Raw genomic sequence first — 22,551 nt, forward strand, 5'->3', positions numbered from 1 at the left:
ATCTGCTGCAAGCCATGGAATTAGCCTGTGATGACATAGGTGAGGAATCATGTCAGGGCTGGATACGGCACACAAGAGGCTTCTTCCCCCGTTGTCTCAGGAGAGAAAATATTGCTTGTGATGTCGACGAAGTGCGCTGGCCTGACCCAGCCCAAAGACAAGAAGATGCACATTGATGACATGATGACTCCTTCGATTTTTGTCCCTTTTTACTCTAATGTACAATAAACAAGTTGTATGGCCCTGGACATTGTGCTTTCTATTTGTTACAGTAACAGTACTGACAGCTCAATATATTTTAAGTGGTTGCAGGTTCATATCAACAAAGAACAAGAGTGAGTTGTGAGTAGTGAGATGCAGGGTACCGTACTGTATAGGGGTACAAGGAGGAGAAAGAACCAACAAAAATTTGAGCAAAGCAGAGTAGTCATTTCTGATACATTTTTTGCTACTACGCTCAAAATCTATTGAGCAGTCAGTACCGTTACTGTAACCAATGGAAAGCACAATGTTCAGGGCCATACAATTTGTTCACTGTACAGTATACGGCCTACAATGCACTGTACTACAGTATACAATACTATAGTAAAAGGGACAAAAATCAAAGGAGTAAATGTGATCAATGTGCTTCTTCTTGTCTTTGGGCTGAGTTAGGCCAAAGCACTTTGTCGACATCACAAGCACTATTTTCCCACCTTCAACATCCTGTTTACTCTCTGAACTGGCTTATACACAACTCATATATATATATATATGAGTTGTGTCACATCATTTGAAACAAGTGAAATCAATTTTGAGTGGTTGTGTTTAGTCAATGACATGTTTTCTCTATTTGTATTTGATTGTTGCCATTTGTGTTTACCAGTATTGATGACATGTGCATTACAGTGCAGAAAGCGTTTTAAAAATGAGAATGTGTTTAGAATTTTGCTAAAAAATTCTAAGTGAGATCCGCAAATTGTGTTTTACCATGTGAAATAGTTTAAGGTATTGATTACAGACAGTGTAATATTTGTATTTTATATTGTATTTTACACTGTAAATTGGCAAGTTATATTTTCTTTTATGGCAACTTATATTTTATTTTATTGCATATTTTATTTTAATTGTATTCCACTTAGTATTGCTAGTTTATGTATCCTTAGTATAGTTAAACCATATATCTACATTTAAGATTCCTATATGTTTATTGTATGCACCCTCCTGCCAAAGCAAATTCCTTGTCTGTGCAAACTTTCATGGCGAATAAATCCGTTTCTGATTCTGACAGGCCAATTAGCTACATGAGTTCAGCCCACTGAGAACTTTGTTCAGCCAATGGGTTTTAGTGTTTTAGCAATTGAGAAAAACTGTAATACGGCATGACAACAGAAATTGTTCCACTGGTAGTATTTTTGGATGACACACACACCTCAAAGCATTTAGGGAATACACTGAGGTAAATACATTATTTTATTTCAGACCATTCTGGACAAAGAATTGTAAGATGTAGGCCTAATGAGATAAAAATCTTCATAATAACCATCTACGTAAATACATTAAAGCTTCATGAGTGTTACTGATCTAATCAAGCTACTTTGTAGGCCTATTGATGACTTTCCGATGTAACTTATGAAAATAATGAATGAATTGTTTAGGCGGGATACAAATGATTACTTAACTTACGAATAAAAGTAAATGACCATGCGCGATTCACACACACACTGTTATTTTGTAGTCTAATGATATTATTTTAACGTTATCCCTTAGCTGACATATTAGACATTGTGATGATATCATTCTGTTGATACACTAGGCCTAGAGTGCATGTATTTATTTTCGATACTGAGACTGCAGTCGGCCAATCATCAAAAGGACTGTTTGGGAAGGAAAATCACTGATTTATTTTGCATACACAAGAGAACGATCCGCGTCCTTCGGGGTGCGCGCAACCCCACTTTTACCATAGGGAACTTCCCTGCAAAGAAGCATCAGGCGTGACATCATAATCAGAAGTTGACATAGCAACGGACACATCTTGGCATTCCAAAGCATTATGATGTCACGCCTGACGCTCTTTGGCAGCCGATATTAGCTAAGACTGACACAAACAGAAACTCAGTACAGAGATAAGGTCTTAATGCGTACCACTAATATTAGTGTCATTGCACAGTTAAGAACAAGCACTGTCAGAAATATGGGAGTTACATCATCATGTGTGAGAACTTTTGGTGTGCTTTAGTTGGAAGAGAAGCCTTAATTAGGCTACCTGTGTGCCTTACCAGTTGCCAAATACTAGTAGGTAAACACAGTCTTGTGTTCACAGAAGTGTTCACAATTTTCCATCTGCAAAATTGAGAAAACTGAACTTGAGAACTTCCTCAAGCAACAGAGGGCCAAAGTTTCAGAAAATGAAGCTTAACCCTAACTTTAAACAAGATGGTCCTTACATGGAAACAAGGGTGAGTTTCTCTTTATTCAGTAGAGTATAGACAGCTGACTGGCTTTTATTTCAAAAATGGTGTGAGAGGAATACTCATCTGTGAATGGCACCTCATTTGTAGCGAGTAAATGTCATTTTAAATGGATCACAGCTCATAGCATGAAGCCTTTTCTCTCTTCCCTAGGAGTACGGTGCCTCCCTCAGAAGAGATCCCTCCACTCTGACTGAAGGGGGGAGAGGGGTGTACATGGGCCACCACCCGGCCGAGGGCAGGGGTCCCTGGGCTGAGGAGGGTGGACGTCCCTATAGAGAGAGCAGGACCACTAGACTGGGAAGGGTGGAGCCTGTTGAGTGGAGGGCACCAACGTACCAAGAGGAACTAGAACAGCAGGTGACCCCCCCTCCCTTCTATGAGTTGGGATACTGTACAAAAATACGCAAAATACTGTAAATAGTATTGATTCTGCTCATAGATAAGTGACTGGTATTGAAGGTACAAACTCACCAAAACATGGACTGAACTTAGATACATGGAATTTTCTTGCTCAACTTTGAGTTAAGATTCTGTGTTTTACTTTAGTCTATCTTTGAAACAAGTAGAGCAATGATGGTGGGCATGTAATGTTTTGACTTGAATGGTACAGAGAATGGAGGAGTGAACGTTTTGGTCAGATCAATGATAAAAGTTGTAGATTTATATAGATTTTTAACATCATTTGTAAGTTAGTTTGATTCATCCCATTTAGACCGTCTCACCCAGTGAAAGTCAGTCTCATGTTCATGATGATGTCACAATCTATGCTGGGTCTATCCTCAAATCTTTGGTACATGTAGTTCCACGGGAGTCAGTATTCCTCACCATATTCTTTCAAAATCTTGAATCCCTCCAGATCCAGGAGAAGCAGCAGCGCCTGAGGCTGGAAAAGAAAGAAAGAGACTGGGCTGAGGCCAAGATGGAGGCTGAAATGAGGAACTACAACCCATGGGGCCGGGGAGGGTGCGGCGCACCCCTCAGAGACACCCGAGGGGACCTCATATGTACGTTGTAGCATGTTTCACTAACCTTCATTGTTGGCTCACCTTTCATATATATAGGTGCTCATCTGATCTGTGAAGCCCTCTGTGACATTGTAAGAAGGGCTATACAAATAACATGATTTGATATAGTCACTTTGTAGAGGGCCACATTTTAAACAGTTTTGAAGTCAGGGGTAAAAATGTTTGCTGGTCTGCTGCTACTTTTGAATCTTGTATTTAAAACACTTTTTATGATTTGCCTGTCTAGCTGACCTGAAGCAGATGCACAGGCAGAATGAGGAAGCTTGGTTGAACCCCGAGACCTCTCAGAGAAATGTCACCAGGCCCAACCTGAGAGAGGACAGACTGCCTCCTATAAACACAGTCTCAGGTAGACAGTCACTGCACCAGCTGGCACATTGCAGATAACACATACATTAAAGTGCATGGAATACACAAGGTTGTAATATATTTCATCTTTGCAGGTTCTGATCATGTCCAGACCAGTGACATTTCCTGCAGTTTGTTTGCTAACCAGCAGACAGGGGCGCACTGGGGGCAACACCTGGCCGAGGGCAGTGGTCCCTGGGCTGAGGAGGGTGGACCTCCCTATAGAGAGAGCAGGACCACCAGACTGGGAAGGGTGGAGCCTGTTGAGCGGAGGGCACCAACGTACCAAGAGGAACTAGAACAGCAGGTGACCCCCCCTCCCTTCTATGAGTTGGGATACTGTACAAAAATACACAAAGTACTGTAAATAGTATTGATTCTGCTCATAGATAAGTGACTGGTATTGAAGGTACAAACTCACCAAAACATGGACTGAACTTAGATACATGGAATTTTCTTGCTCAACTTTGAGTTGAGATTCTGTGTTTTACTTTAGTCTATGTTTGAAACAAGTAGAGCAATGATGGTGGGCATGTAATGCTTTGACGTGAATGGTACAGAGAATGGAGGAGTGAACGTTTTGGTCGGATCAATGATAAAAGTTGTAGATTTATATCGATTTTTAACATCATTTGTAAGTTAGTTTGATTCATTCCATTTAGACCGTCTCACCCAGTGAAAGTCAGTCTCATGTGCATGATGATGTCATAATCTATGCTGGGTCTATCCTCAAATCTTTGGTACATGTAGTTCCACGGGAGTCAGTATTCCTCACCATATTCTTTCAAAATCTTGAATCCCTCCAGATCCAGGAGAAGCAGCAGCGCCTGAGGCTGGAAAAGAAAGAAAGAGACTGGGCTGAGGCCAAGATGGAGGCTGAAATGAGGAACTACAACCCATGGGGCCGGGGAGGGTGCGGCGCACCCCTCAGAGACACCCGAGGGGACCTCATATGTACGTTGTAGCATGTTTCACTAACCTTCATTGTTGGCTCACCTTTCATATATATAGGTGCTCATCTGATCTGTGAAGCCCTCTGTGACATTGTAAGAAGGGCTATACAAATAACATGATTTGATATAGTCACTTTGTAGAGGGCCACATTTTAAACAGTTTTGAAGTCAGGGGTAAAAATGTTTGTTGGTCTGCTGCTACTTTTGAATCTTGTATTTAAAACACTACTTATGATTTGCCTGTCCAGCTGACCTGAAGCAGATGCACAGGCAGAATGAGGAAGCTTGGTTGAACCCCGAGACCTCTCAGAGAAATGTCACCAGGCCCAACCTGAGAGAGGACAGACTGCCTCCTATAAACACAGTCTCAGGTAGACAGTCACTGCACCAGCTGGCACATTGCAGATAACACATACATTAACGTGCATGGAATACACATGGTTGTAATATATTTCATCTTTGCAGGTTCTGATCATGTCCAGACCAGTGACATTTCCAGCAGTTTGTTTGCTAACCAGCAGACAGGGGCGCACTGGGGGCAACACCTGGCCGAGGGCAGGGGTCCCTGGGCTGAGGAGGGTGGACCTCCCTATAGAGAGAGCAGGACCACCAGACTGGGAAGGGTGGGGCCTGTTGAGCGGAGGGCGCCAACTTATCAGGAGGAACTGGAACAGCAGGTGACCTCCTCCCCCCCACCTCTATATGGATATTGGAATACAGTACCAAAATACCCCAAATGCAATTAGTTCTGCTCATAGATAATGTTTCGGGATTGAAAGAACAAACTCACCATCATGTGGACTGAACTGTAGAACATGGAATGTTCTTCATCAACTTTGAGATGTGGTGGTTGAAATTGAGATGTGGTGGTTGAAATTGAGATGTGGTGAATGAAATTCCAAGGTGGACCTTGTGATGGTGGGCAGGCATGTAAGGTTTTGACAGAAAGGGTAGAGAAAAGGGAGTAGGTAGCCTTTTGGTCAGATGAAACAGAGCAGTTGTACATCAAAGTAGATTTGTGGGGTTTTTTTTATACGTTACTTGAATTCACAAAGGGGATCCTTCCCATTTAGAGCCTTTAGCGACTCTGTTTCATAATGAAATAATCTTTATGCTTTTATAACCTGATAAAGGTAAATACAAGACCATCTTTATTCACAAAGGATGAATTATTCTAGTTGTGCAAGATGAAAGTCTCATGTTCATGATGTTGTCATTGTGTACGCTGACTGAGTCTATCCTCAAACCTCTGGTACATGTAGTTCCAGGGGAGTCAGTATTCCTCACCAAATTCCTTCATAACCTTGAATCCCTGCAGATCCAGGAGAAGCAGGAGCGCCGGAGGCTGGAGAAGGCTGAGAGGGACCGGGCTGAGGCCAAGCTGGAGGCCGAAATAAAAAATTATGACCCATGGGGCCGGGGAGGGTGCGGCGCACCCCTCAGAGACACCCAAGGGGACCTCATTAGTACGTTGTAGCATGTTTCACTTACATTCCATGTTGGCTCACCCTACAGGATTGCATAAGTTGATTGGAGTTCAATTGATGGCATATATTTCTGTGTAAAGTGTCTGACTGTACTCTGCCTGTCTAGCTGACCTGAAGCAGATGCACAGGCAGAATGAGGAAGCTTGGCTGAACCCCGAGACCTCTCTGAAAGAAGCCACCAGGCCCATCCTGAGGGAGGACAGACTGCCTCCCATCAACACAGTCGCTGGTAGACAGTCAATGCACCAGCTGGCACACTGCAGACATCACATCATTTCACGCGAATGTAATACACACGTACACACAATGCATATGACTGTTCTACTTTATCTTTGCAGGTTTTGCCCCTGTCCAGACCTCCATGTTTGCCAGAGGAAATGTGTTTCCTAACCAGCCAACGCTTCATCAACTCACTGAACTGGATAAGTATAAGCTTGGCCTAAAACAACAGGTACAGTGTGGTATGGTATGGTTTGGGATGTGTTATGTACAGATTTCAAGAACCTGGCCTCTGGTGGCTGTTGGGTCTTTTAGCTTCAACAAGCCATTGATTTAAAGGATGTTGTGTACTGTACACAAACACACACACCCACACACACACACACACAGGTACACGATGTTGTATAACAAACTGTTTACCTTTCGGGCCCTGCCCAGATTGAGGAGAAGCACCTTAGGGAGGCAGAGGAGAGGGAGAAGCTACGCCTGGAGGAGGCGAAGGAGGAGAGGAGGCTGGCAGAGCAGAGGGCTCAAATGAAGAGGGAGTTTGACGAGGAGAAGGAGATCCGAAAACTCAAGGAGATGGAGGTCAGCTGGGCACTGATTGGCTAAGAGGGATTTGGCAGACATTATTGTATATGCCTTTGCAATATACAGTATACAACTTATCTTATGTGGACCACACACTCTTGAATAACAATGCTGAACAATCTTGATAGTAGAATTAGATTTTTATGGTGTGGACAATACACGTAAGGGTTGATTTTAAGCGAGTGTAACATGTTCTTGTGACTCAGCTGTAATTAGCTCAATAAAGTTTGGTCTTCTTCTTGCAACAGAAAAGGGGCAAAAACAAGGAGCTGGTCCGTCTTGCAGAGGAGAAGAAGAAAGAGGTGGAGAAGAAGAAGAAAGAGGTGGAGGAGAATGAGATTGCTGCTGGGAGGATGCGCTATGAGAAAGAGAGACAGACGCGCATTCAAGAGGTGAGAGGACCACAAAACTTTATTAGAAAGTTAAACAAACAGAAATATCAGTATGATCCCCATCTTACTGTCTATCTGCAGGTGCGAAGGGAGATCTCGCCTCCCATCCCCACGCTCCAGAAGAGACACAGGACCCCCCAGTCCACCTCCAGTCCCCCCAGCATGGACAGCAGACGATCCACCTCCTCCATGTCTGTAAGTTACCGCTTGTATAAACCATAAACGTACTGTGGAGTGCATCATCTGAAAACAGGTAGAAACACATGTCTCTGTCCCCCACAGACACCTTTTAGGAATGTTCTCTTTCAGGAGTGTTCTTGTGACTCAGCTGTTATTAGCTAAATAAAGTTTGGTCTTCTTCTTGCAACAGCAAACGGACAAAAACAAGGAGCTGGTCCGTCTCGCAAAGGACAAGAAGAAGAAAAGGGTAGAGGAAGAGGAGATTGCTGCTGGGAGGACGCGCTACGAGAAAGAGAGACAGGCGCGCATTCAAGAGGTGAGAGGACCACACAACTTGATTAGAAAGATTTGAACAAACAGAAATATCAGTATGATCCCCATCTTACTGTCTATCTGCAGATGCGAAGGGAGATCTCGCCCCCCATCCCCACCCTCCAGAAGAGACACAGGGCCCCCCAGTCCACCCCCAGTCCCCCCAGCATGGACAGCAAATGCCCCACCACCCCCATGTCTGTAAGTTACCGCTTGTATAAACCATAAACGTAGTATGGAGAGCATTGTCTGAAAACAGGTATAAACTGATGTCTCTCTCCCCCCCCACACACCTTTTAGAAGGGTTCTCTTTCAGGGCTCCAATCCCAGACAGCTTCTGTCCCAGCTGTTAGGAAGGAGTTGAGAGCTGCAGGTAACACACACACAAAAACACTAAATGTTCCAAATAGCTAGAACCAACACATTGTGGATTAGTTGGTATGTTGGTATGTGATTGTGTGTGTACGTGTGTCAGGCTGCCTACCAGAGTACGAGAGGGAAGTCCTCTGTAAGTTGTCTGCAATCCGTAAAAAGCTGCTCAGAGAGCAGAAACGGGCGGAGGGCCAGATGATGCGCTCAGAGTGAGAGGAGCTGGACTCACTTGACAGGTAACACCCTTCGCGACTGGGGCACTACTGCAAAGTTTAGGGGAGAATAGAACAGAGTTTGGTCATGAAGTATGAAATGCTAAATTTCTCTATGTGGCTTAGGATGGAGGCTTCCAGGGAGTTTATCAGACTGCCAGATGACTACATCCTGTCAAAGAGGGTGGACCCAAAGAACATGAAGAAATACTGACTCACTTTCTTCTCTCTCTCTCTCTCTCTCTCTCTCTCTCTCTCTCTCTCTCTCTCTCTCTCTCTCAGTCTCTCTCTTTCTCTCTCTCTCTCTCTCTCTATTTCTCTCACTCTCTTACTCACTTTCTTCTCTCTCTCTCTCTCTCTCTCTCTCTCTCTCTCTCTCTCTCTCTCTCTCTCTCTCTCTCTCTCTGTCTCTCAGTCTCTCTCTTTCTCTCTCTTTCTCTCTCTTTCTCTCTCTCTCTCTCTCTCTCTCTCTCTTTATCTCACATCTCACTCTCTCTCTCTCTCCCTTGTTGGCTTTCTGAGAGTAGACTGTCTTCTAGACTGCAACCTTCTTTACTCTACGAATCCATTAGATCATAAAAAGTTCCAGAAAAAAGTGGAGAATAAATGGCAACTTATCACATCTGGAAATTAATTGCTTGTTGAGTTAATTAAAACTAGCTTGTATAGCATCATCATTAGAACTGCATCATTTGACGTCTGTATTAGGATATTTACATTTGAATGTCCATTTTATATGAATTTTGTATGTTTCAGTCGAAAACGTAGTGGACTGAATAAAAAAAGGTCCACTGTGGATACTTATTATTTGGTGTAACTGAACCAATTGTCTTTGTCACACAAACTCATTACATAAGACTCAAGGTTGACTGGACACAACTTTCTATTCTAACTTTCACACATTTCTACCATCATTTCCTTTCCAGCAAATTCTTTCTTTTGGTTAAACCATTAATGACAGATTTCGCCCTTGTAATATTAATACGGCATGACAACAGAAATAGTTCCACTGGTAGTATTTTTGGATGACACACACAGCTCAAGTTGGTAGTAGCCTATTACTAGTTTCTGATATTAACTCCTGCATGAAATGAACAAAAATGGAATGGGAAACTGAAGTTAACAAATTACTTGACCTATGGGAAGAAGTTAGCGTTAACCAAACGTTATCTGAATTGAGCAAGAAAGACAAGAACGGTCTTAAAACTGATTTTACGCTAGCTGAAATAATTGAACATTGGCAAACTGTAGGAGTTCATTAAAAAAAGCTGAAAAGAAACAAACATTGAAGATTACTGTACATTTAATTGGCAAATGTCTTCTCAACTCTGTCCTCAAAGCAGCGACCCCTTTTTGTCCCACAAGGCAACACACCGCTAACATAAGCAGTGAAGAGACCAGCCATGCTGGCTCACATTCTACTACTGAGTGTTCAGACACAGTGGACAGTGGAATTGGTGCGCAAATTCCCAAACCACGTTCTACAAAGAACCGTTGTGCTCCTGATCCGCCACGCATTGCTGCCATAAAAATGGCGACGGAGGTAAAACCCAAGCCCCAGCAGCCCCCTCATATACAGTGTAACTTCTGTAAAAGACAAGGACACACCGAAATGCGATGTTGGGATCTTGGCAGAAATATGCCTATTCCACCCACACGCTTGTTTTATGCTAACAACAAAGTTAGATTTTGTCGTGCTTGTCTAAGAAGTGGTCACACTGAGTCCAAATGTTGGGATCTGGGAAAGGGTAGGCGTCCCCCATTTTTCATGCAGCATAAGCTGAGCCTTTATCAAGACAAACAAACCTTAACATTTTTTATGTGATTACATGCAATTCCAACTATATTTTAATTTAGACTTAATTCAGGTCCAAATTGTGATATTGCTACATTCCCACTGTATCACCCCTGTGTTTTAGTCTTTGTTGTAGTTTAAAGATTTGTTGGGGACAGTTTATTTGTTGCTGCTCCAGTTCCTTTAGCTGCTATGCATAGTGAATATGGTTTGTCCATCCATGAGTTCCTATGTTGGTTTGTGTGGATGAGTATTGGGTATTGTGGATCAGTATGTACCTTTGTGTGTTTTAGAGTGGTGGTAAATGTTCTGTGTTGTAGCTAAACTCACAATGGTTCCTGACCTGTAAATGTAGATTGGTATAACTTGTATTTTATTATTACTGTTTAATTTGTTTTATTTTGACCCAAGAACACTGTTTTGCTTTAATTGCTATTTTCATCTATGCTAGATGATATGTGTGTGTACCTCTCATCTATATACTTGTATCCTTAGTATAGTTAGACCACATTTAAATTTAAGATTCAAATTCGAGTCAAATACCTGGAATTCTATCGGTATTGGCATTATTTGGTTCATGCTAATACACTGTTCAGTTTCCCATCTTCCTTTAAACCGTAGGGGAATTCGTTTTGGTTGTTTGGACAATATTTAACCCCCTACAGGGTCAACATGTCTGAGGGAACACCAACACTTGAACTGAGGGAAACCATTAGTTCAGTCAACACACACACGATTGATTTCACCATTTATTCATATACATGAGAATAGGTTAAAGACTATTACAATAATCTAATCGAGAAGAAATAAAAGCATGAATAATCATCTCCAGTTCACCCTTGGACACTACTTTTCTTAATTAGGAAATATTCCTCAGTTGGAAAAAACAGTTTCTAACTACTTGTTTAGAGTAATGCCCCAAGGACATAGCGGAATCAAACACTACACCTTTCTCCCCCCCCACCCCTGCCCCCAGGTCAGACATCATCCACCACCATCACTTTCTCATTCAGCTGGTACTCTATGGTGGCCCAGTCAAAGATGTTGCCCTTGGGGACAAGGTGGCCGTGGTGCCAGGCTTGGACCTGGCTCCTGTGGCGCACGTAGTCCCACATGTTGACATCGATCACCTCCCCCACGAAGCTCTGCGCAGCTTCGAAGTTCCCCAGGTGCTTGTCTGGGTCCTGCCCAAGGAGGACGGTGCCCTTGGGCCTCACTGTGTGGCCGGGCTTGTACACCTGGTAGGTGCTGCGCCGGCCGTCCACCCAGAAGGCCGACAGCCCAGAGCTGGACTCCCAGGTGACGCAGAGGCTGGTGCGGAAGGTGGAGAGGGGTGGCAGGTGGAAGAGGACGCCGCCCTCGCTCATGCAAAAGGATATCGCGCCACACGTTGAGCTCGTCGTAGGCTGAGGTGCGGTAGGCGAAGAGGATGATCTTGCGCTCGCCCTGCAGCTCCGTGGCAACGCGCATGCACAGCGTGAACGAGCGCAGCTCCATCTTCTTCTGGGTGATCAGGGTCACAAAGCTGAAGTCTGTCTCGGAAGGGAAGACCAGGACCTTGCCACCCAGACCCACTGTACAGGCCATTAGCACACACGCACACACTTGTTTTCCTTTACAACTGTCACAGGCACCGATCGACATCATCCTTTTTCACATAATGCTCAAAATCATACCTTTACTGGCTGAACACAGGCCAAAGAAGCAAAGCATGAGAATACCAGCAACCTTGTCACTGCAGACACTCTTCCAAGACAAAGCAGACAAATGACAAACTATTAACAAAAACACACACTGTCTCGTAATACAACTAGTTTTGGTGCCCAAATACACATATCCACTGTTCAGCGTTCAACAGAGTAAGATGTATTGGAATAACTCAAACATAAAGATAACATTTCTTACCATGTTTATTTCTCCAGAGGGCCTTGTGATGGTCACTCAGTCAGGCTGGCTGTGGTAGTTATTGGTGTATCTGGTTTCTCAGTAGATCGAACGTGTAGGAGTTTTGTTCAGAAGGATTTAGATCAAGTCTTTGGAGACAGAATATCTTTCAGCTCAAGATGGCTTGATGTTTATTCAGCACGGCAGCAGCAATACATGTAGACACACAATAAGCAATAATATCTTGGACGCCCCATTATATAGACCGATATGAGGAAAATCTCTCGCCCTGCATGCCCCATCATGCAAGAGTGACACCCCCTCCTTTCCCGTCAGGAGGTCAAAAAGGGGGGGAGGGGGGGTTGTATGGGTCGAGGGACTGGGGGTGTTTCATTAATTGTGTTATTATTAGTGTTTGTGTTGTTGTTATTAATAATTGCTCTGACTTGCAGAACAACATATTTGACACATGGCACTGACAATTCAACCAAATACAAAGTATCTATTCAATTTCTGTGTGTGTGTGTGTGTGTGTGTGTGTGTGTGTGGGGGGGGGGGGGGGGGTAAGAGAGAGAGAGAGAGTCTGTGTTTGAGCTTGTAAAATTGACTTATTTTGTAGATATATGCCTAGCATATATGCTCTCCAGCTGTGTTTAATCTCTTACCGGTCTGTTAAACTAACAGCCATCCTAGAAGGTAAACACACACCGTAGGAACTGGATCCTGGTTATTAGTTACAGTTTTATGTTTGTGTCAAACAAGTTGTGAATTAGTTGGAACATTAAAACAGGAGATCATGACTTACTCTGTGCTCAAAGTGATGCTTGAGCTCCAGTGGTTTGCTCTGTGGATGAACGAAACTTTCTGAAGACGTTGTAGCAGAATCACATGAACAATTCCAGGATGCTTTTTTTTCATTGGTTATTGCGTTAAATCTTACCCAGATACAATAGTGCTATTTTCTGATACTTCCGCTCAATTTTGATTTTGCTTCTGTACTAGGTCTGGGATTTCAGTGCATCAGTCGGTTTTCAGAAACACATTTTTTGTAGGTCCAATCAGCGAACAGAGGGAGTGGCTGAGAACGATGACGTTGATGTTGTGCACTAGTTTGAGTAGTAGTTCAGTAATGGCAGCGGAGAACGATGCGAGCGAAGCTATTCTGCGGTTGTGGCAACGCTGTCGAATATCCATAAGTTAAAGCCGGAGCAAGAACAATCCTTGCTGAGTTTTGTTGGTGGTCATGATTGTGGCCTTCCTCCTCATTCAACTTGACTCTCAACGAAGGCAGTCGCATTTTCGTTCCCTCTCCTCCCCCTGACCTTCCCTGCTTGCTTCCCTGCTTGGCTTCACGGAGAAATGCTCTGAAGTTTCAGTAATTTGGATAGTTTTCGATGATATTATTCAAAATCAAGTGAATTGACTACAACCACAAAAAGGAACAACCTGAGGGACTGAAGAACAAGGGAAACAAGTATTTTGGGCTGCTCTCCCAGACTGACCACAGGCAAGCAAGGTAAAGCGTGTTCCCTGTAGAACTATGGCTTGCAACGACTGCAAACAACTTACTCAGAGGATAGTCGAACTGGAGTTAAGAGTCAGAACCCTTTTAGATATCAGAGAGACCGAAGACTTTATAGATTCCATGCTACCTTGCCCGGAGGCTAAGCTACCGGCTAATGAGCCACCCTTGGAACCAGCTTTCTCTCCACCGGCCGATCGACCAGATGAGTCATGGCCTGCTCTCGGCGCTAAACCAAAGAGGCCTAGCGCTGCTTCTACCTTCATCGGAGATGGGACTGGCGCCAAGGATAAAAAGCCAAAAAAGCGAGGCAGAAACTCTTCCCGCATCACCTCACCTTCTAGCGTGCTAGCCACGCAGCTAACCAACATGAAGAGCCCGGATTACCGACACACCATGATGGTAGCTACTACACACATGCAAATCCAACATATCATCGTCTGCTACGACGAAGAACTGGCTCCGCAGCTACAAATAAGGCAAACGTTAGAAATGCAAACACAACACCACACATTGCCACTATCTTGATTGGAGATGCCATGACAGCACGTGTTAAACTGGCAAAGACAGAAAATATTTGTCGTAGCAACACATCTGTCAAGGAACTGTCGTCAGAGGTACTAACAATCCTCAACAATAAACCAAACAACCCTAAGATTATCATCCACACTGGCTCGTTTGATATCCTATACAAGAAAACTGGCACTGAGATACTTAAAAAACGTTTCACCCAGCTACTGAACACACTCAACAGATATCAAGATGTATTCATCAGTGGACCAATTGCATGCTTTCGAAGAGGAAAAGAAGCCTTCAGTCGACTACTATCTTTCAACACATGGTTGGCATCTGTCTGTCTGGCACACAAACTGAGATTTATCGATAATTTCAATGTGTTCTGGAACTGTGCAGACCGTTTTCAAGCTGACTCCACCCAAACCGTAGAGGATGTCGACTACTGACAGCAAACATCAGTCACGTGCTCCTGACCACAAATCAAGTTGCTCCCCCTATCCCTGTTGTGTCTAAGATGACTGACACATCCCAAACAACCTCCCATCGAACAGAACAGAACATTCAAACAGCCTCCTGCAAGGACATGGGCCTTGCACAGATCTGCACCCCCCGGATGAATTCCCTTGTGATGGAACAGCTCAGTGACATAGACTTTCCCAAAGAAATACTACGCTAGGACAGCCACCATGCTATTTCATAAGACATACTGGTCATCATCACAAACAGAAAATGGCATGGTAAAATGCATGGTTACAAACCTGAAACTAGTGTTAGAAGTCACAGAACTATCCATATTCTTCAAACAGATTTATCAACCCCTGTTTTATCTGTTAATACCCCACAGATGAAACTGGCCCTTCTAAATGTTAGATCACTAAATAACAAAACATTTCTAGCTAATGATGTGGTCAAAGAAAACAAATTAGACTGCATCTGTTTAACAGAAACCTGGCTAAACAACGACACGGCAACAGCAACTTTGATAGAAGCGTGTCCGCCAGATTACAGCTTCCACCAAGTTTCTAGGAAATCCAAAAAAGGTGGAGCAGTCGCAGCTATTTTCTCCTCTGAACTATTGTTCAAAATCACTGAGCTAGGTGAATTCACCTCATATGAATATCTTGCTATAGAGCTCAAAACCGAATCAATACTTTTTGTCATTATATATCGGCCACCCAAGCACTCGCCAATATTCATACAAGAATTCTCTGAACTATTATCACTATGTGTCACTAGATATGACAAAGTAGTTTTAAACGGAGACTTAAATATCCAAGTAAATAAAAAAGCCGACCCAAGAACTGTTGATCTCTTAAATCTCCTAGACAGTCTCAATCTAACTCAACACATAACAGACGAAACACACCGGCACGGAAACACACTAGATCTAGTGATAACAACTGGACTAGTGGACTGGACGATCTACCCCTCTCAGACCATCATTGTATACTTTTTAATGTGGAAATTATCCCAACAAAAACCACAAAAGAATTCTTAGTCCAAAGAAGATATTTAGATGATACAGCTATGATGACATTTTCTGAACAATTTGCTCTATATGAACCAACTAATCTTGATTGCTCTCTGAATGAAATGGTAGAGAACCTCAATGATGCACTATTATCTGTTTTAGACTCTGTTGCACCACTGAAAACCAAAAAGAAGTCCACAAGCAGAACCTCCCCATGGCTGAGAAATAACAATGTTAGTGAAACTAAAAGAAAATGCCGTGCAGCAGAGAGAAAATGGAGGAAAACAAAGATCACTAGTCACTACAATATCTATAAAGATACACTAACCACCTACAACAAAACCATCCGTCTAGCGAGGAGAGAATATTTCTCCAACATTATTACAGAAAATACCAGAAACTCCAGAGTTCTTTTCTCCACCATTGACCAGCTGCTAAACACTGTCCCTGCCCCCCCCCCGCCATCCTCAGCATTTAAATGTGAAGAGCTTGCTTTGTTCTTCAAGAACAAAAGAACTTTGATCAGAGCTAGTACTAGTAATAGTGGGGTCGAAACTGACATCAGTAGATTCTGCAACATAACCATGAGCACATTTACCTGTATCACAGTTAGTGAACTTGTGAAAATTGTCAGTGAATCTAACTCCACAACCTCAGATATTGATCCTATACCCACAACATTCTTTAAGCGAGTGTTTGATAGTGTCTCAGGTCCGGTGCTAGAGATTATAAACACATCCCTAAGAACTGCCGTCTTCCCAGATGCCTTCAAAACAGCTGTTGTAAAGCCCCTATTAAAGAAACCCAAATTGGATAACAGTCTACTTGCAAATTACAGACCAATATCAAACCTTCCATTTATTAGTAAAGTACTGGAAAAGATAGTTTCAGTCCAACTAAATTATTTTCTTGAAGAAAATAACATTCTGGAAGTCTCGCAGTCAGGTTTCAGGAAATATCACAGTACTGAGACTGCTCTCACCAAAATAATTAGCGACCTCAGACTAAACTCTGATGCAAATAAAGTCTCTATCCTTATCCTTTAAGATCTCAGTGCAGTCTTTGATACCATTGATCACAACATCCTAATCAATAGACTGGAAAAGCTTATTGGGTTCACGGATAGTGTATTGAACTGGATGAAATCATATATCACAGGAAGGAAGTTTTATGTTAGTTTAGGAGACCATAGGTCTAAGAAACATGAGAACTGCTACGGGGTTGCTCAAGGAAGCTGCCTAGGTCCATTACTTTTTTCTCTTTATATGTTACCACTCGGTGACATAATGAGAGAACATAACATGAATTTCCATAGCTATGCGGACGACACACAACTATATATATCCACTGAACCCAACGATGCAACGGCCATCAATTCCATTACCAGCTGCCTGTTGGCAATAAACAAATGGATGAATGATAACTTTCTTAAATTCAATGAAGACAAAACTGAAGTCCTACTATGTGGCCCCAAATCCAAAAGAGAGATGCTTACTAAGAATCTAGGAAGTTTAACCCCCTGGCTTAAACCAGAGGTGACAAGTCTCGGTGTAATCCTGGACTCAGATTTGAATTTCAACTCCCACATTAATAAAGTGACCAAAACTGCTTTCTTTCACCTGAGGAATGTAGCAAAGGTACGACCATTCATAAACCAAAATGATGCAGAGAAGTTAATTCATGCTTTTATATCCAGCCGGCTGGACTACTGTAACGCACTTTTCACTCGTCTTCCCAAAAAAACCACTGAAAGACTACAGCTCATTCAAAATTCTGCAGCTAGATTATCAACCAAAACTAAAAGGAGAGAACACATTACTACTGTCCTAGCTACTTTACACTGGCTCCCTGTTACTTTCAGAATTTACTTTAAGGTCCTATTCCTCACATACAAAGCTCTACACGGACAAGGACCTAGCTACATTGCTAACTCTCTTATAAACTACACACCAGCTAGAACACTGCGATGCTGGCTTTGCCAATTATGCCCCAAAACTATGGAACAAATTACCCATAAATATCAGAGAAGCAAATACGCTAGACATTTTTAAAAGACAGCTTAAAACCTACCTTTTTACCAAAGCATTTAACACATTTTTATCTCAGAAGGGCCTTACAACTGGTAGTAGTTATATTATTGTTTTTATAGATTTGCTTTGTATTCCCGCAAAGATTGCGGCTTGTGTTTGACTTGCACTATTGCTTATGTGTTGCATTTGATCAATTTTGTTGAGTTATTGTATTTTGTTATTCTGTAGTTTTTATTATTATAATTGTACTTTTTTTTTTTTTTTTTTTGAGAAACCACAAAGACTGTGCAAGAGTGCATGTGTTTTGTTATGTGGTTGGAAACTGCAAGTGCAGCTCGGATCTAAGACGGATTCGAGAGACCGCAGATAGAGTGCGACTTGTCTGGATTGTTATATGTGTGGAAACTGCAAATGGCAGCTCTGATCTAAGACGGATTCGAGAGACCGCAGATAGAGTGCGCCTTGTCTGGGTTGTTATATGTGTGGAAACTGCACGAGGCAGCTCGGATCCAAGACGGATTCGAGAGACCGCAGATAGAGTGCGGCTAGTCTGGTTTGTTATATGTTTTAGATCTATTACTTTTATCACTTGTATTATTGTTTTTGTTGATTTGATGTAAAGCACCTTGAGCTACAATTCCTGTATGAAATGTGCTATATAAATAAAGTCTTACTTACTTACTCCCCACGGGGTTCGGGAAAAGTTTGATTTTCCAGCTACGGCAGCTAGCTCCGTGGTGAAGGAGTTGGCTAAGGCAAACGCTAGCGATTGGTTATGGCAGATCAGAGTGGCTCTGGGCAGATCCAATAGTAAAACTTCAACAGAGTACCCGCCTTCAAGGAAGTTAACGCTTGTCAATGGAGCGATCCCAGACCCTCTGTACAAATGAAATGTACGAGGGTCTGGTTAGGACCAGGCTAAGTGAGAGCGGCGCGGCCAGAGACATTTTGGTTGGGCGGCCGTGCGGCATATTAAACATAAAAAGTTTTTCCGCGTGAGAAATACAACGTGTGGCGTGAGTGAGTGACAAAAGACCGAAATGAGTGACTGTCACGCTCAATGCGTGACACTTGAGAGCCCTGAACCCAGATTTATGAAGTGACAGATCTTTCTTTTTTTACCTGGCTTTTTCAGTTCCTCCTGGCATCTTTTTCACATCCATTTTATTATTTTCGCATCAGCTTAATCTTGCTAACTCCCTTCACAACAATAAATGATGATTTAGGGTTGTGTCCATGAAAACAACCTGTACACGCACTTGTGTTTGAGAAAGAGAGCATGCGCGACAACTGAAAATGGCACTTTTTAATGCACGGTCTGATCATGCGTTTATTTAGATTAAAACGTAGTGTAGCGTATTAGCTTACTTATCAGTCACATAGTAACTTCAGTGTTTCCCACAGATTAGAAAGCAATTTGTGGCGGGGGGGGAGTTGTATCATGTCAGACCGGGGGGGGGGGGGGGGGGGGGATTAAATAATTCCATTGTTAATAATTCATTACACAGAACTTTATTATGTTAAATATGAATAAAAAATTATTCAGGGACCAGCCAGGAACCTCGGGGGGACCGTGGATGACGAGCTTTCCCTCACTGCCCACATTGCTGCGGTCTCCCGGTCGTGTAGATTCACCCTCTACAACATCCGGAAGATCAGGAGATACTTGTCTGAGCATTCCACCCAGCTGCTAGTCCAAGCACTTGTCCTCTCAAAGTTGGACTACTGCAACTCGCTGCTCGCCGGTCTCCCAGCATGCGCAACCCGGCCTCTCCAGAGGATTCAGAACGCGGCGGCCCGTCTGGTCTTCAATCTACCCAGACGCTCCCATGTTACCCCGCTCCTCATCTCCCTCCACTGGCTTCCCATCACGGCCCATATCAGATTCAAGACTCTGGTACTGACCTTCCGAGCAGTGAACGGGACTGCACCCGACTACATCAAGTCTCTCCTCCAGCATTACACCCCCACCCGCCACCTACGGTCTTCTTCTGACAACCGTCTGGTGGTCCCACCACTCAAGAGCGCCCGGTCTCAACACAAGTTCTTCTCCTGTCTGGCCTCCCAGTGGTGGAATCAACTCCCCACCTCCATCAGGGCCACTGACTGTCTCCCCACCTTAAAGAAAAGGCTCAAGACACACTTTTTCCGGGAGTACAACGGCACTTAGGAATGCCTGGCTGGACCTGATGTTAGTTTCCTCCAGGTTCACAATGACTCTTATTGAGAGACTTGGTGCTCTTGTTGGTTAGTTATAATGGATTTAAACTTTTGAACTCGCTGTGAAATATTTTACTGTTGATTGTTCTTCTACAGGTACACTCTTGCACTTTTTAGGTTTCATGATGTTTAACTGTACTTGCACTTTTTTGAGTTTCATGTTGTTGTTGTAACTTGTTTAACTGCATGCTCTTGTGGTTCTTCCCTTTGGCACTTATTTGGTTTTTCACAATGTATGCCTCATGTTTTGGCTGCTTGCAATGTTTGGGGCTACCTCGTTGTTAGGATCAGTGACCTATGCTCTTTTGTAAAGCTCTCTCTTGGAAGTCGCATCTGCTAAATGCATAAATGTAAATGTAATTCACACCTTCACAAAATCAACAACAACAAACAAATAATATCTGCATATGCAGGTAGCAACTGTGACGGGTATGTAACAGCTGTAGCCACGCTCCGTCGCGACAAGGCTCGTTCGCCACTCACTGGGCTCGAACACACGACCTCAGACTTTCCAAGCGTGACCACTACCAGCTACGCCAAAGGAAAGCTAGCTCTTTGTGACTCGGGTGGCCTGTTACATACCTGAGGAGCGAGTTTCAAGGTTCTAACTCCGTTACACAACGCTAATGCTAAATAACTATTAAACTGGTCGGCTCCATGACGCCGGGTAAGTAGCGTTTTATTCGGTGTGTGAAAAAACAAAGAGAAAGCAGGCGATCTGATGGCCCACGTATGAGCGGGCAGCAGAGCCGGATCCAGGGGGGGGCTGGGGAGGGCTGCACCCCCCCAGATTTGACTGAAGGGGGGAGAGGGGTGTACATGGGCCACCACCCGGCCGAGGGCAGGGGTCCCTGGGCTGAGGAGGGTGGACCTCCCTATAGAGAGAGCAGGACCACCAGACTGGGAAGGGTGGAGCCTGTTGAGCGGAGGGCACCAACGTACAAAGAGGAACTAGAACAGCAGGTGACCCCCCCTCCCTTCTATGAGTTGGGATACTGTACAAAAATACACAAAATACTGTCAATAGTATTGATTCTGCTCATAGATAAGTGACTGGTATTGAAGGTACAAACTCACCAAAACATGGACTGAACTTAGATACATGGAATTTTCTTGCTCAACTTTGAGTTGAGATTTTGTGTTTGACCTTAGTCTATTTTTGAAACAAGTAGAGCAATGATGGTGGGTATGTAATGTTTTGACGTGAATGGTACAGAGAATGGAGGAGTGAACGTTTTGGTCAGATCAATGATAAAAGTTGTAGATTTATATTGATTTTTAACATCATTTCGAAGTTAGTTTGATTCATCCCATTTAGACTGTCTCACCCAGTGGAAGTCAGTCTCATGTTCATGATGATGTGACAATCTATGCTGGGTCTATCCTCAAATCTCTGGTACATGTGTTTCCAGGGGGAGTCAGTATTCCATATTCCTTCAAAATCTTGAATTCGTCCAGATCCAGGAGAAGCAGGAGCACCTGAGGCTGGAAAAGAAAGAAAGAGACCAAGATGAGGCCAAGATGGAGGCTGAAATGAAGAACTACAACCCATGGGGCCGGGGAGGGTGCGGCTTACCCCTCAGAGACACCCGAGGGGACCTCATAAGTACGTTGTAGCATGTTTCACTTACCTTCATTGTTGGCTCACCTTTCAGGATCGCATAAGTGGATCTGTGTTAAATTGATGACAGATACAGGCTCATCCCCATATATATATATATATAGGTACTCATCTGATCTGTGAAGCCCTCTGTTACATTGTTTGTAAGAAGGGCTATACAAATAACATGATTTGATATAGTCACTTTGTAGAGGGCCACATTTTAAACAGTTTTGAAGTCAGGGGTAAAAATGTTTGCTGGTCTGCTAATTTTTACTTTTGAATCTTGTATTTAAAACACTTCTTATGATTTGCCTGTCTAGCTGACCTGAAGCAGATGCACAGGCAGAATGAGGAAGCTTGGCTGAACCCCGAGACCTCTCTGAAAGAAGCCACCAGGCCCATCCTGAGGGAGGACAGACTGCCTCCCATCAACACAGTCTCTGGTAGACAGTCAATGCACCAGCTGGCACACTGCAGACGTCACATCATTTCACGCGATGTAATACACACGTACACACAATGCATATGACTGTTCTACTTTATCTTTGCAGGTTTTGCCCCTGTCCAGACCTCCATGTTTGCCAGAGGAAATGTGTTTCCTAACCAGCCAACGCTTCATCAACTCACTGAACTGGATAAGTATAAGCTTGGCCTAAAACAACAGGTACAGTGTGGTATGGTATGGTTTGGGATGTGTTATGTACAGATTTCAAGACCTTGGCCTCTGGTGGCTGTTGGGTCTTTTAGCTTCAACAAGCCATTGATTTGAAGGATGTTGTGTACTGTACACAAACACACACCCACAGAGGTACATGATGTTGTATAGCAAACTGTTTACCTTTCGGGCCCAGCCCAGATTGAGGAGAAGCACCTTAAGGAGGCAGAGGAGAGGGAGAAGCTACGTCTGGAGGAGGCAAAGGAGGAGAGGAGGCTGGCAGAGCAGAGGGCTCAAATTTAGAGGGA

At 43.4% G+C, this 22,551-nt stretch overlaps 2 protein-coding genes and 2 long non-coding RNA genes across 4 annotated transcripts; 3 read left to right on the top strand and 1 right to left on the bottom strand.

Annotated features, from left to right (window-relative positions):
• The first annotated feature begins 6,136 nt into the window (after window positions 1-6,136).
• LOC124475777 lies at window positions 6,137-7,368 on the top strand. Its single transcript, XR_006956969.1, has 4 exons — window positions 6,137-6,248; window positions 6,376-6,498; window positions 6,608-7,076; window positions 7,328-7,368. It is a non-coding gene; the product is annotated as an uncharacterized LOC124475777 (long non-coding RNA).
• Window positions 7,369-7,429: 61 nt separating this feature from the next.
• On the top strand, window positions 7,430-7,881 carry LOC124475779. The gene is made up of 3 exons (XR_006956970.1): window positions 7,430-7,471; window positions 7,553-7,666; window positions 7,842-7,881. It is a non-coding gene; the product is annotated as an uncharacterized LOC124475779 (long non-coding RNA).
• Window positions 7,882-11,154: 3,273 nt separating this feature from the next.
• LOC124475710 (pentraxin fusion protein-like) lies at window positions 11,155-12,694 on the bottom strand. Its single transcript, XM_047032504.1, is given in 4 exon segments — window positions 11,155-11,722; window positions 11,724-11,916; window positions 12,019-12,088; window positions 12,248-12,694. Coding segments are annotated over 4 exon segments (669 nt in total). The 5' UTR covers window positions 12,251-12,694; the 3' UTR covers window positions 11,155-11,319.
• An 8,812-nt stretch (window positions 12,695-21,506) lies between these two features.
• Window positions 21,507-22,546, top strand: LOC124475819 (centrosome and spindle pole-associated protein 1-like). Its single transcript, XM_047032655.1, has 4 exons — window positions 21,507-21,591; window positions 21,909-22,031; window positions 22,140-22,252; window positions 22,445-22,546. Exons 1-4 carry the CDS (start codon window positions 21,507-21,509, stop codon window positions 22,544-22,546), a joined length of 423 nt encoding a protein of 140 aa, XP_046888611.1.
• The last annotated feature ends 5 nt before the right edge of the window (window positions 22,547-22,551 follow it).

This window comes from Hypomesus transpacificus, chromosome 13 (genome assembly GCF_021917145.1).
Source record: "Hypomesus transpacificus isolate Combined female chromosome 13, fHypTra1, whole genome shotgun sequence".
In the NCBI taxonomy this organism is placed as follows: domain Eukaryota; kingdom Metazoa; phylum Chordata; class Actinopteri; order Osmeriformes; family Osmeridae; genus Hypomesus; species Hypomesus transpacificus.